Genomic DNA, 14256 nt, shown 5'->3' with positions numbered 1-14256 from the left:
CATTGTCATAGACCATGGCCAAATAAGATAGGCATGAGGGGTTATCACAAATGGGGACATTAGGCCAAATGACCTTTAGGTTCCTTCTGGCCCTTGAGGCTTTGTGTTTATCTGGTCACTGCGTATCCTCCTTAAATTCCTGTTTATTTGACATATTTGCCTGAATGCTGCAAAACCCTGTATGCATGCACAGGGACACACAATAACCCCACTACAACAACCAAATTCTAGTTTTTTCCCTCAAACTAGGATGCAAAAAATGCATGTTTAAATTTTTTGAATGGCATGGCTTTAGGTGTGCTTTGCTTTGAGGTGTAAGATACACACTACTCTGCAATTAATTTCTGCAGCTTTTTCCTGAAATAAGACGTCAAAATTTAGGATTACAATTTTTTTTTTAAAAGTCTGTTATTTTAGGTGTATTTTTAGTTGGTATCAAATGCATCAAGATAAAAGTCTACAGCTTTTTCTTCTAACTGGAAACTTAAAATTCCAGGTTATTATTTTTTAAATTAAGTTAAACTTAGGTTTAATTTCTTCCTTTCAAATTGCCTGAGTGTTAGACATGTATTTACAAATTGCCTCTTTTTAACTGTTTTACTTTACTATAACAAATATACTTATTTTAAGTTTCTATTTAAAAATTTTCAAACATGCAGAAAAGCCTACAAAATGGTAAAATGTCCCCCACATACTCATCACTAGACTCAACAATGAGTAACAATTTGCCTTATTTGCTTCCTCTATTTTTGGAGGGGTTTAAGGACTTAGATAAGACGCCTTGACATTTCACCACTAAACATTTCAGTAGGCATCTCTAATAAAATTAGCAAACGTAATGTATTATAATTAATTCCTTAATGTCACCTAATACCTAGTCCATATTCAAAATTTGACAGATACGATTTTGTTTGGTTTGCTACATGGCTTTGAAATTTACAAGTCAGAAACAAGGCTTTAAATTTTTTGTGAGCTAGATATGCAGTGAAAAGCATTGCTAAGAGTTACTCAATAGATTTTACAAATTGTGTTAAACATGGCTTTTGCTTCAAAATGTTTATAAAGCTTTTCCAACTTCCAGAAAAGTTGAAAACATCATAACCTCTATTTAGTCTTGTTAGCATTTCGCCATACTGTGTGCAGAACAGATTTTGTTAAGAATCACCTGTAAGCAAAGTGAAGACGTAACACTTCAACCCTAAATACTTCAGAAATTTATGACATGCCATTTTTTAACACAATTAAAATATATAAATTTGTGTTTTCTTTTTAAATTTTAATTCAGGCAAACTATGTTTGTTAGACTGCAAAACCTATTTTTTAGATAGTATGGATTGACTATAAGGATATTTTAAATGATATGACTGCTTTCAATGATCTGAGAAAGATTTCAAATGGTCAGACTAATATAAATATTAACATTTTCAATGGTATGACATTTAGAAAACATTTTTTAACGTTCTTAGAAATGTATTTTTAGTTGGGTTTAGAAATCTATTTTCAAAAAACTGTGAGTTAGCTAAATGTATCTGTATATACCCTGACATATCTATTTTTCCAAACTGTATACTTTAACTATCCATTTTTAATTATTCTGCTTAGTTTAAATATTTTTTAAAATTGCCTAACTTAGAAAATAATTTTCTAAAGTGGTTTGATTCAGAGATGCACTTTTAAAAAGCTTCCCGTCTCAGATACTAGGTTTTTAAACAGTCTGACTTAATCGGAGGAAAAAAAAAAAAACCCTCATGTTACCCAAAGGTTCAGGGTATTTTGAACCTTAATGATTAAAAATTGAAAAATAAACAATATGTTTTTCAATCAATTAAAACTGATACCTTAGAAATCTCAATATGAGTTTCAGTAGTTTTTGAGGCAGCACAAAATCAAGTCATTTAAGGAACATGCAGTTCTTATTTAACATTACTGAAGTTCCATTAAGGAATTGAATTCATCCAATTTCTACTCGATTTCTTGGATTATTTCTTCTTCAAAATTAGCGCTAGAATTAGCCTGTTTCTATGCTACCAGACATCTTTACATTTATTTCAATATAATGTAATTCCTTTCCGTTTATAAATGTAAAAAAAGCCCTTCAACTTCTTAATTAATTGAAATCTCACACACACTCTGTCCCTATTTCTAGGCTTTTTGACCTGAGTTTACATGCTTTTATTCCTGAAACCGCTCACACGGCTTAAAATGACTTTTCTGTCAGTTATATGGCCAAAGACATTCTCCACCTGTGACTTACAAAAAGGAGAAACTGTCTTTGTAGACATGATAATCATGACATATGGCAAAATTTTCCTGAAGCATTTAGATAAAGCCATAAAGAAAAAAATAAACTGGCAATACAGTCCCTAAGAGGTGAAATGAATGTTCCAAAATTGCCTAATATCAAGTATAACCCCCAAGAATGTGGTCCTGGGATGGCTATTCCCCGCCTGTTCCAACGCTGCTTCTATTCCAACCTAGCCTGCCTACAGCAGGTAGCCTGAACTACAGCCAGTTTCATAACTTCACTTTTCAATTGAAGACATTACAGAGCTAACGAGCACTGTCTGGTATAGATCATCCAGACTCGCCCCTTATTTAACAGAGCAGTAAACTGAGGCTCAGAAAGGGAAAAGTAGCCCCCGTTAAAAACAAATCCCAAACAGTAATTTTTCCAGGACCACCCTTAAAAAACGCTACTGCTAGGCTAACTAAAGGTTCTGGTTAATTTTTTTAAAAAAGTGCTATTTTACGGGGTTAATTTTCACATATACCTCCTCAGGCTTTTTTTAAAAAGTTCGAATGGAGAGGAAAGCTTAATTTCCTGTCTGGGAAATGGAAAGTGAAGAGGCTAGCACCTTGAGTCTCACAAACGCGAGCCCCCAGGAAGAACAGTGAGGCAATTATTCACAGGGAACAAGGCCACACAGAGGGCTGCGGGGCCGTTAAAAGAAAACGGGCGGAAAAACAAAACAAAACAAAACAACAACACAACTCCCTCCTCTTTGAGGGGAGGGAGTCGTTCATTTTGCAAGGATTTGGGTCTACGATCCCGCGACCCAGCCATTAGGACCAAACTGAGGCTCATTATTGGGGGGAGGGGAGCTTCAAACAAAACGAAACAAAAAGGCTTCAGAAAGGCCCAATGCTTCCCAATGTTAGCGATAAAACATATGTAAATTACAGGCGGCCTGTAGCGCAGTGACGCCAAGGCGGGGGGTGCGGGGGGGGGTGCTGCGGAAGTGAGGAGAAGACGGGGCAGAGGTGGAGCTGCGGCCTCACAGCACCGCTTCTTCCCCATCCAGGGCTACAGATGCCCCCTGACTCTAGCCAAGAGATCTTATTATTCTTATCTTCTTTTTTTAAACAGAGAGACAGACAGAGACAGACAAACAGGCAGAGCCGCAGTGCACACGGTCCGTGTGTCGGAGAGGCCGCCAGGAGACTCACCGCAGCAATGCTACGTGAATGCAGAGGGCTGGAGGTGGTGTGACTACTCACTTGCTCGGCTAACAGCTGCCGGTTTTGGATGGAATTATTCCGCAACAACAAGAAAGCGTCGGTTAAACGCCTGGTGGCCATGTCTCACCCTTTGCGACCCCCCTCTCAGGGGCCCCCCGCCCACTTATATTCCTGATTTATTCACTTTCTTTCTCGTGGCCCGGCTGGCCCACCCTTTCACGGAAGCTTCTCGACAAGGCCTCAGGCCTCAAGCCAAAAAGATGCAGCTGTGCGCTTCGCCAAGGCGTAGAGACCCCTCCCCAAATAACGACCTAGGCTTTCCAATTGTCTGACTCCCCCTACCCAGGACAGACTTCGATCTCTAAGCACTTGAATCCCCCCAATCCTTGCGTAGCGATCCAACGTCCCAGAGACCCCACCCCAATCCAACCTTGGATCTACAAGCGTCTAACTCGCCAATCCGGCTCTAGACTGGGAGGCCCTGAAGCCCCTTACTCCCTGAGACCCCCCGAAGGTCTCTGCTCTCTACCCCTAACTTTGGCTGGTAAGCGTCTAGGCCGTGCCCTGAGGTCTGGCTGTGACTCAGTTTCCGCACCAGAGGCCTGGCCTAGGCCCTCTTTGGACAACCGGAGCCAGGCTTGGGGCCTGGACTCGAGGGCGCCTGCAGCTCCCTTCTGGGGACTTGTCTGAACCTGCTGAGGCCCTGCCCGACCTCCTGACCCCTTCCTTTCCTGGACGGCCTGGTCCTCCACTGCCAGCAGGCTGCCGGCCTGCAGGAAGACAGCAGGGCCTGCCTCCCCGGCCTTCTCACTCCTCTTCTCCGGCTCCCTCCATCCCCGGATCTGACTGCAGCTCAGCCCCGGGCCGTTTCCGTGCTGTGGTCCCGGGTTCTGGCGTTCCCCCCTGGCCCTCTTCCTGTCCGTCCCTCGCGAGTGCCCCCCTGCGACGCTTGCAAGCCTTGCTCGCAACGTTCCGGGCGCGGGAGCTCCCTGCACTCCTGCCCCGGGGCACGGAAGTGCTCCGCCCTCTCCCGGGGTGCTCCTCGGGCGCCCTGTTTCGCCTCCCCCAACTGGGTCCAGGCACTAGGAGCAGGCCAACGAGCAGGCCTGAGCCTGGGGAGCGTGGCCCCCAGGCTGCAAACCGCTGCCAGGGCCCTTGGTCCCAGAATTAGAGTGGAAGTTGCGCGGCAGGCAAATTTGGGCTCCCCAAGAACTGAAGTTTTGGGCGCGGGGAGTTGGAGCGGGAGAGGAAAAGTTGGAGACGACTGCCTCTGCAGGCCGAGCACGCTCTACTGCAGGCGGCGGCGCTCGCTTTTTTTTTTTTTTTTTTTTTTTCTCCACTCTGGAAAAAGATGTATCCGACAAACAACCAGGAGGAAATAAAAGGAGGAAAAAAAAAAAAAAAAAAAGGAAGCGAGAACTCCAGGCAGCCTGGCCGCGCCGCCGCTGGCAGTCGGGGGTCGTCGGGGGCGCCCGCCCTCCCCAGCTGCCGCTTTCTGTAGGGGGCACTGCAGGGTCGTGGAATCTCAAGTGGAAAAGTTCCCCGAAAACTTTGACACCTCCCACCCCCCTCCCCGCGAAAAAAATCTCTGTTCCCTGCCTGGGCCCTGGCCCTGCGACCCCCGCGCCCCGCCGTGCCCCGGGCCCGGTTTTCCACGGTTGGCCGGGCCCGGGGCGCCCTAAGCACCTCGACTTGCCGCCCCGGGCCAGGTCGGCGGGGTTCGTGCAGGGGCTCCGCGGGGCCGCGTCGGGCAGGGGCTGCCCGGGCCCGAGCACGGCACCCACAAACAGGCTGGCGCCCCGCGACGGAGACCCGGGTCCGGCCCGGAGCCGCCCGGGAGGCTTAAGGCCAAGGGCCTGGCCCAGCGCGCGGCCGGAGCGGGTCGGGGGAGCAGAGCTGTACGGCGGCGCCTTCCGGGCCCCGGGCCTGTGCAGGGCCGGCTTCCTAGTGCAGGGCCGGCTTCCCCTTGCGGGGCGAGGCTGCGGGCCGGGCTGCGGTGCTGGGTTCCAACAAAGGACCGAGGCCCCGGAAGCGGCCCCCACGCGTCCTTTGTTTCTGCGTGGAACAAACTTTACACACGTGTGTGTTTTCCGAGGGTTTCCCGTGTGCTGAGAGCTTGCAAAGCGGAGTCGCGCCCGGGGAGACGCGAAGCCGGTGCCCGCGGCTCACCCAGGGACCCCAGCCAGACAGCGGCTCCCGCGGGGCGCGTGCGGGACCCCCAGGCGACCGGGGGAAGCGCCGGTAACCGCCCCCCACCGTGCTTTTTCTCTCACGGAGAATGTTCCCGCGCGTTCGTTGTGCAACTAAAAATTAATGTGAAACATCCATTGAGGCAAATAACAAAATGCATCCAACGAAACCCACATAAAATCGAGAGAGCCGCGAGCAGGGCTGGGCGAGTTCACTGTGAGGACCGGCTCTGGCTTCCGCGCAGCGCGGAGAGCAGGGCGCTCGCCCGGGGACGCTTCGCAGCGGTGGAAGATTCGGGCGACAGGGGACTGGGTCGCCGCGCGGGCCGGGCTGGAGGCTGCAGGGACTTGCTGACAGGCCATCCAAAGACAGAGGCCCTGGGGAGGGAAATTCGGGGAGCCCGTGTGCTTAGCGTAGCGCCCCGGGAAATATTTGCCCAATAAGGGAGAGTTTGTCCCCACACCGCGGCAGAACCCCCCTGCGAGCTCTGACCCCTGTAGCACGGCCAAGCCCCCCCAACCCCGCTCCCCACTTTAGGAGACAGGTATTTGTAAATAACAACTGAGCTGGTCGTCGGTAGGAGAATCAGATTAGAAACACGGTCCCCACTCTCTTCGTATCTCCCCAGCGCTCATCACCTCACAAAGCAGGGGGGGACTTGTTTACTTTTCCTGGCGCTCTCCCCCAGGCTAGAACGTGATCTTCTTCCTACGCAGGGACAGTGTTTTATTCATCTTTGTACCCACTGCCATCTCATCTGGCTTGGAACAGGCTCCGGATAAATATTTTTTAAATATGTGCATGAATTAATGAGAGACTCGAGATTTAGTCCCCAAACTCTCTGACCTCCCTCGAGTGACTTTAAGCCTTTAGAGCCCTTATCTGTTAAGAAAGAAAGAAAAAAATGTGGGTTTTTCGTAATCCTCGTAATCCGCGCCCTGTCTGCTTCTCTGGGGTTATTGTGAAGATCAAATAAGATAAGTGAAAACTCTTTGTAAACTACCAGGTGCTGGGCAAATATTATATAGGATGGTTATTCATTCATTCCCTCCGTTCAGGAAGCTTAGCAAAGTAATTCCTGGTCTTGTGTTTCAGCAGATGGTGGTCGCCTTTCCTGGTCAGTCTTAAATATTTATTACAGGACAATCTCATTCTTACGTTTAAGAGATCAATCAAGCTTCCATTTCTTTGAGCGAAATGAACACTGCTTGCACACAAATAATGGAAGAAAAATCCTGGTATTCCCAAAACAGCCACCCCAAGCAACCCAAGAGCCTAACAGCGGGGAGGTCAGGAAAATCCAAGAAATTGGCATAGCAGCCCAAAGGCAGCACCGTGCAGCTCTGACCAGGCCCCAAAGGCAGCACCGTGCAGCTCTGACCAGGCCCCAAAGGCAGCACCGTGCAGCTCTAAGCAGGCTGTGTTTAGGTATGGGATTGTGTGCCTGAAATAGTGTTAACCAAGAGGGAGCCCAGAGAGGGCATGCACCCCTGGCTCCAGTCACGTCCATGGTCCATGTTCGCCCTGACCCACACTGGAAGGGAGTTGGGGAAGGATGTAAATCATTATATTTGAATGTTCCTTGGCTGTTTTATTTTCCTGTCAAGTGACTTAAGCTTGATTTTTTTTTTTTTTTTTTTAAGCATTCCCCCATGGCCAAGTATGTGTTTCCTTGGAATTGAAATCTAGGTTGATGGTTTTACATTTTAAAAGCTTTCATTGTGACTCATTCTTGGCCTAGGCTAGGATTCGGTAATACTCCTCGGGCTTGGTGAGGCTTCGTGTCCTGTTTCTTGGGCTTCATACCCACTTTCTAACATTCTGCCAACGAATCCAATAAGTCACTTTTGGGGACAAGTGTTTCATTGTTTTCTTGTCATCTCATTCAGTGCAGGAGGAAGCCCCAGTGAAGCCAGGCCATGGCTTGGGCAGGTGCAGGTTTTCAAGTACTGAGAGGGGATGGTTAGCTCAACAGGTCAGCAGTGGGACACACACCCTTTGGTGAAAACAATTTAGATGAGATAGGGCTCATGAAGCCCTTATACAACCTCAGCATAGAGTAAGTGCTCCACAAATGGGCAATATGATTTATTACAGCAGTAGTCTTACTGTTGGAAAGCTCACATGGGCTCTGCTCTCCCTGGAAGGCATCATAAACTCCAAAGAGAATGGCATGGTATTGAGAACTGAACACTTGGAAATCTAAGCGCATTTCCAAGCTTCTTGTTCTGGACCTTGGGAATCCAGATGTGTCTGCAATGCACACTCATGTGGAAGAGGGGGCTAAACAGTCTCAAAGACACCTTTTAGCATTGGCCTTTCTCCCACCTATAGAAAAACAGATGGTTGTTTGCTTATCAAGCAGCAAAAGCCCCCAGGCCTAACATATGTCTTGTCTGCACAGATCTGACATAACAGACAGATTCGGGCCAGGTTCGGGTAACAGGAGTTGTGTGTTCTGTGTCCCCAAATAGTTCCTCAAAACCTTGAGTATTTCCAACAACAGAAAACTCCCTACCTGGGTCTGTCTTCAGCTATGATGCCTCTCCCAAGAAGGGAGACTCTGGAGAGAGGCAACACTTTTGTTTTGTCTGGAGTCCCGTAGCTTTTAATACCAGACAATTCTATACAGTAGGCATTTCTAAAAATCTACCAGTGGCTGTGCCTATCTCTTGCCAGGCACTGCTGAAAGAATGAAACAGCAAAACTCTTGCCTTCAGGGAATTTGCATCTCCACTGTCTCTACCCAAATTCTGGTTCTCATCGTGTACATTTTCCCAGCAGCCTGCTAACAACCACCCGTCTCTTCCCTCCTCATCCTGCAGCCACAGTGACCTTTCCAAAGCACAAATCTGATCATGTCACTGCCTGATTGAGGCCCTGAAACAGCTCCCTCTGGCCCATGCCAGCCGATTTCAAATGACGCTCAGCAGAAAACAGGTGCTCTAAGTTGAACCAAGCTGGGCATCACTAATATTAACTAATGATGGACTTTTCTTGGTTGTCAGAAAAAAAAAAAAAAATGAAGCTAATTAATGGAGTAGTCTCCATCTTAAGTGTTTCTCTTCTCGCTTTCTCTTAAACCTTCAGTCCCTGCCACCACTTGGCTGTATTAGAATATAGTATAAGACTAGATCTGATTTATTCCAGAATCATGGATTTCATTACAATTTTTTTCCCATAGCTCATTATTTCCTGGAATTCTGCATTTAGGTTTTCTACGCTTTCCACATGGCGGAGTGCCCCCTGGGCATTCAAAGCCCTGCCCAACAGGCCCCACCCAAATGGTGAGCTTTTTTCTTTCCAGGACTTGGCTCACAGGCCTTTCTCTGCCTGGTGGGGGTAGTGGCGGGGAATGTGTCTTGCCCCTTCTGCTTGGTGAACCCTTCATTCAAGACTTAGCACCCCCTACACTGTCAGGTGTGATAAATGTTTGCGGAATGGATGAATGGATGGATTAATGCACAAAAGGTGAGATTAACTATATTAAGCGCTACAGAATACCAGACAGTCGAGACTCAAAATGGGTGGAGAGATTAGGGCAGTTCTCTGTCCTCCTCGCTCACCCCTTTTCAGCCACACTAGCCTTCCCACCATTCCTCACACCTCCTTAGTACCTGCTATGCTCTCCTTCCTAGGTTCTTCAAATAACTGGCTCCTTCTCACCACTCTTGTCTCAGACTATTCAATAGAAAGTAATCCTCCTACCCTGTCCACCGTGTGGGGAGAGGACTCTCCTCTCCCAGGGCCCTTATGTCACCATCATACCAGGTGCCTGCCCATGCTTGGTCAAGTTCAAGACTGAAACAATGTCTAACATCGTGGCTTTTGATCTTTGAGGCCAAGAAGAGGCCTCTTGGGTCACAACACATGCCAGCAAAGCATATCTGCATTTTACTTTTTTTTCCAGGATGATGTGGACACATGTGTACTCAAATAAATCAACCCTCCCATCTTAACCATCTCCCTTGGCAGGAACAATAAGTTAATGTGCCAAGCCAGGACTGACCTGGATGACTCAAACCCTGAAAAACATAAAGGAAATCATTGTGTTTTTCCGCTAGCAGGTATTGAAACATAGCCAACTCACTCGTTTCTAGTTTTTTTTTCCCATGGCCATGACCACTGACCTGCTCGTGGTAATTCGTGTGATGTGCAAGTGCAGGGCTGGACTCCAGCCTTCTCCAGATGCTGCCTGTGCAACCAGCAGCCCCTTATTAGCTATGTGGCCATGCATGGCTCAAGACTTCTTTGGTCACAAGGGACAGAACCCAAATCAAATGGACTTCAGCTTCAAAGCAAATGTGTTGGCCCAAACATCTATGTGTAGCTGGATCCAGAGGGGGAAAAATATCAACAAGGAGTTTCTATCTCTCAGCTCTTCCTTCCCCTGTGCTGGTTTCATTCTCAAGCCAGTGAACCCCAGGAGGTGGCAGATTGCTCTCTGGAAGCTCTGCCCTGTTATCTCACAGGACAGCAAGCCCAATAGATTGAAATTTCTCTTTTCCAGTGGTTTCAAAAGTCCTAGAATGGACTCTCATTGGCCTGTCATGAGTTATAGCCTTATCCCTGAATTCTCTTTTTTTTTTTTTGAGCCAGGGTCTTACTGTGTCTCCCAAGCTAGAATGTGGCGACACAGTCACAGCTCGCTGAAGCCTCAACCTCCCAGACTCAGGTGATTCTCCCACCTTAGCCTCCCAAGTAGTTGGGACTACAGGCATGTACCACCATGCCTGGCTAATTTTTATACTTTTTTTTTTTTTTTGAGACAGGGTCTCACTCTGTCACCCTGGCTAGAGTACTGTGGCACTATCATAGCTCACTGCAACCTCAAGTGATTCTCCCACTTCAGCCTCCCAAGTAGCTGAGACCATGGACATGTGCCAGTATACCCCGCTAAGTTTTATATTTTTAGTAGAGATGGGGTCCAGGCTGGTCTCGAATTCCTGGGCTTAAAGAATCAACCCACCTTGGCCTCCCAAAATGCTGGGATTACAGGCATGAGCTACCACACTCAGCCATAATTTTTTATACTCTTTGTAGAGATGGGGTTTCACCATGTTGCCCAGGCTGGTCTCGAACTCCTGGGCTCAAACTATCCACCTGCCTTGGGCCTTCCAAAGGCTGGAATTGCAGATGTGAGCTAGTATCCTGAAATTCTAAACTTAGCCAGAAAGTAGTGATCATCGGATGGGTCAGACCAGGATCACGTGACCACTTCTGAACTCAGGGAGGGTGCCAGGGTCTGATCCACCCAAACACAATGGATTACAAACTCGCCTCTTCTGAAATCAATGTGTTAGAACCAAGAAAAGTGATGTTGGGTGCTCGCATGCAACAGATTTCTACCTTGGGTCTGTTTTCAACCCACTTTGTGCCCTTTGCACACTGCTATATGCCTCTCCTTCAAACCCACTCCTCTGGCTTCTGGAACTTTGGTCATGCCTGCTTCTCCTCCTTCATAATCCCTCTGAGGCCCAGCCTCCAAATTTTGATTTTCCCCAGTGTTAAGTCCTTGCTTTTCTGTTACCTTTCACCTAACCACAGTGGCAGGTCCCGCCTACCCATGGGCCTCCTGCACACACTCTGCCTCTCATTCAGAGCATCCATGTGGATTTTCCACTGCACGGAGCTGCCTAGGTGTCTTACATGCTCAACAGTGAACCACTGGCTGCCCATCTGAGCATGCTCTTCCTTCTCCTCTATTCCTTATCTTTCATTGGCACCCCTAAATAGAGCCTTTGGTATCATTTACCATCCTTGCTCCCATTTGCCCCCACCACCTGCCAATGTACCACTCAGGACCACATCGTGACAGATTCTGCATCCTAAATATCAACAGTCTGCTCTCCTCTCCATCTTCACTGCTCTTATCACCTCTTTTGCCTGGAAAATCACAACAGACTGTCTAGCTGGTTGTCACACCTCCAGTGCTGGTCCCTGGTGTGGAATGCTTTCCAAACCATCACCTTTCTAAAAATATCAATCTGTTCATGTTCCTTTCCTGATTAGATAACTGCTTTGTCTTCCTACTGCCTATTAGAAAAAATTAACTCTTTAACTTTGCTCTCAAAGCTGGACGTGTCCAGGGTCTTTCCAGCCACCCCTGCCTTGAATCCTGTGCCCTGCAGAACATTCTCTGCATACTCCGTGCTTCGACCTTTTTTTTTTTTTTTTTTTTCCAAGACAGGGTCTCGCTCTGTTGCCCAGGCTGGAGTGCAATGGTGCAATCTCAGCTCACTGCAACCTCCACCTCCTGGGTTCAAGTGATTCTCCTGCCTCAGCCTCCCCAGTAGCTGAGATTACAGGCATGTGCCACCACATCCAGCTAATGAGGTTTCACCATGTTGGCCAGGCTGGTCTCAAACTCCTGATCTCAAGTGATCCACTCACCTCGGCCTCCCAAAGTGCTGGGATGACAGGCGTGAGCCACTGCGCCCGGCCTTCATGTCTTCTTGATGGAAATCAAGGCTGATTGAGTCAGACTGTGTCACATTATCTCTGGAAATATGACTGGACAGGGGGTCTGGGTGAGTCTCATTTGATTCTCTCTGGGTGCTCTGTTTCTCTTGAGGAGCTAGCTATTCCAGAATCTGGGGACCCAAGACACATGTTATCTGTGTCTTCCAAAGGAGAGACTTCCATAGGATAGATATTTTTGGGGTCCATAAAGACGTTGGAGTGATAAAACGTGGTGTAACTGAGAGGTTCATTCTTGCAGAAGCTCCAGTCTAGGTAGGGTGTGGTAGGAGGATAAGAGGAGCTGCACTCCAGTGGACTCCCCCATCTAAGGGTGCCTCCTACTGTGACAGTTACCAGCACGATGATTTCCAGCACCTCCGTAGTGCCCCAAGGACAAGATTGTTAACAGTCAGTACCAGGATCTGACTCAATCCATCAAAGAACCAGTTGACTGACCAACACAGAAGTATGGAGTAGCTACCATGAGCCCAGCCTTGTGGGAGATGCAAGAGTTTATAAAGAAGTTCTGCTCTCAAAGAACTCACAATCTAGCTGGGGACACAAAACCAACAGACGGGAAACAATTAGTGAGCAACGGAGCTTGAAAAAATATGCCAAAGTGACTATAAAGGCAGCAGCAGTTCAGAAAGGGGAGAGATGATATTTCAATGAAAGCATCTTCATGGAGGAGGTAGGGGAAGACCTGTGCCTTGAAGGATGGAAAAGGGCTTCAGAAAGGGAAGGGTGTTCCAGACAAGAGCAAACAGTAGGAGCAAAGCTGAAGAAGCAGGGCTAAGAATAAGGCAGGCGAGAGAGCCTGACTGATCTGTGCAAGCCTGGGCAAGGTGTGGACACATAAATTATAATGGAGCAACCAGGCATGGTGGCTCACGCCTGTAATCCCAGCACTTTGGGAGGCCGAGGCAGGCGGATCACCTCAGGTCAGAAGTTTGAGACCAGCCTGGCCAACATGGTGAAACTCCGTCTCTACTAAAAATACAAAACTTAGCTTGGAGTGGTGATGGGTGCCTGTTATCCCAGCTACTTAGGAGGCTGAGGCAGGAGAATGGCTTGAACCCAGGAGGCAGAGTTTGCGGTGAGCTGAGATGGTGCCACTGCACTCCAGCCTGGAGCACAGAACAAGACTCTGTCTCAGAAAAAAAAAAAAAAAAAAAAAAAAACATAGAACAAAGCAAGATTTGGAAGCCCCAAGAGTTAGGGGTTTAAATTTGATGTGTATTGAATTCACAAACATTTATTGAGTATCTACTGTGTGTCAGGTACTGTGAAATTGTGCAGGACATTCACAGATGAACAAGTCACAGGGCAAGTCAGACACATGAATAGCTCATGGTAAGTGTTGCAGTGCAAGTAGCTGCCTAGGAGGCAAAGTGGGGCAACCAGCCAACCCAATTTAGGAAAGATTTAGGTGGGCTTCATGGAGGAGGTGATATTTATGTTAATCCTATAGAGCACTGGAAGTCGGCCAGGTGTAGAAGGGGCAGGAGCATGATCTAGGCACATGTAAGGATGTTCACTGCAGTGTTGTTTATCCCAGTGAAGAATGAGAAACAATTTAAACATCCAGCAAAAGCAATAAGTTAAACAAATTTGGTCCACCCACATGAAACTTCAGGCAACCTTTAAAAAGAATAAAGAATTTCTGTATATTTTGATTTGGAAAGATCTTCAAAAGATAGTGTTAAGAGAAAAAAATCACAAGATCCAGAAAAAATGTATGCTATCTTACATGTGAGAAAAAAAGAAATATACATTTTGTTGGTAAATGACTAGGCCATCTCTGGAAAGAGACACGAGACATGTGGATAATAGTCGTTTCCAGGTAGGAGAATGAAGAGGGGAGTACAGCTGAGGCTGTGACTCAGTCTTGATGTGAAATGACTCCAAAAGGAGGTATTGCTTAAAGCTTGAGTCTTAGAAGGTGCTGAGGGTTACCCAGGCAGATGGGCAAGGAAGAGGGTTCTGGACAGAGGGGACAGTCCAAATGAGCCCAGGGGTTTAGAGACCCTGATGGCGGTTGGAGAGCAGATAGACTTTGGATAGGTGGCTGATAGGCAGGCAGAGGCTGGACCCTGAGATTGGTGTGCCAGATAAGGAGTTCACACTTCAGTCTAAAACCACTCC

General features: G+C 47.4%; 1 protein-coding gene across 9 annotated transcripts in view; it reads right to left on the bottom strand.

Moving 5' to 3' along the window:
* Window positions 1-4668, bottom strand: part of STX16 (syntaxin 16) — a 65571-nt gene extending 60903 nt beyond the window's left edge. For 2 of the 9 annotated variants that reach the window (XM_063702378.1, XM_004062435.5), the window contains exon 1: window positions 3499-4346. In XM_063702378.1, coding sequence (XP_063558448.1) covers window positions 3499-3579 — 81 coding nt within the window. In that variant the 5' untranslated portion in view covers window positions 3580-4346. Of the gene's footprint in view, window positions 1-3447 lie in introns of all 9 variants that reach the window. The other 7 variants (XM_004062436.5, XM_063702379.1, XM_004062437.5 and 4 more) reach the window with 7 other exon arrangements.
* Window positions 4669-14256: the final 9588 nt, after the last annotated feature.

This window comes from Gorilla gorilla, chromosome 21, assembly GCF_029281585.2.
Source record: "Gorilla gorilla gorilla isolate KB3781 chromosome 21, NHGRI_mGorGor1-v2.1_pri, whole genome shotgun sequence".
In the NCBI taxonomy this organism is placed as follows: domain Eukaryota; kingdom Metazoa; phylum Chordata; class Mammalia; order Primates; family Hominidae; genus Gorilla; species Gorilla gorilla.
The sequence above is the reverse complement of the archived record's forward strand: the minus strand, read 5'-3'. Positions and strand labels throughout refer to the sequence as shown.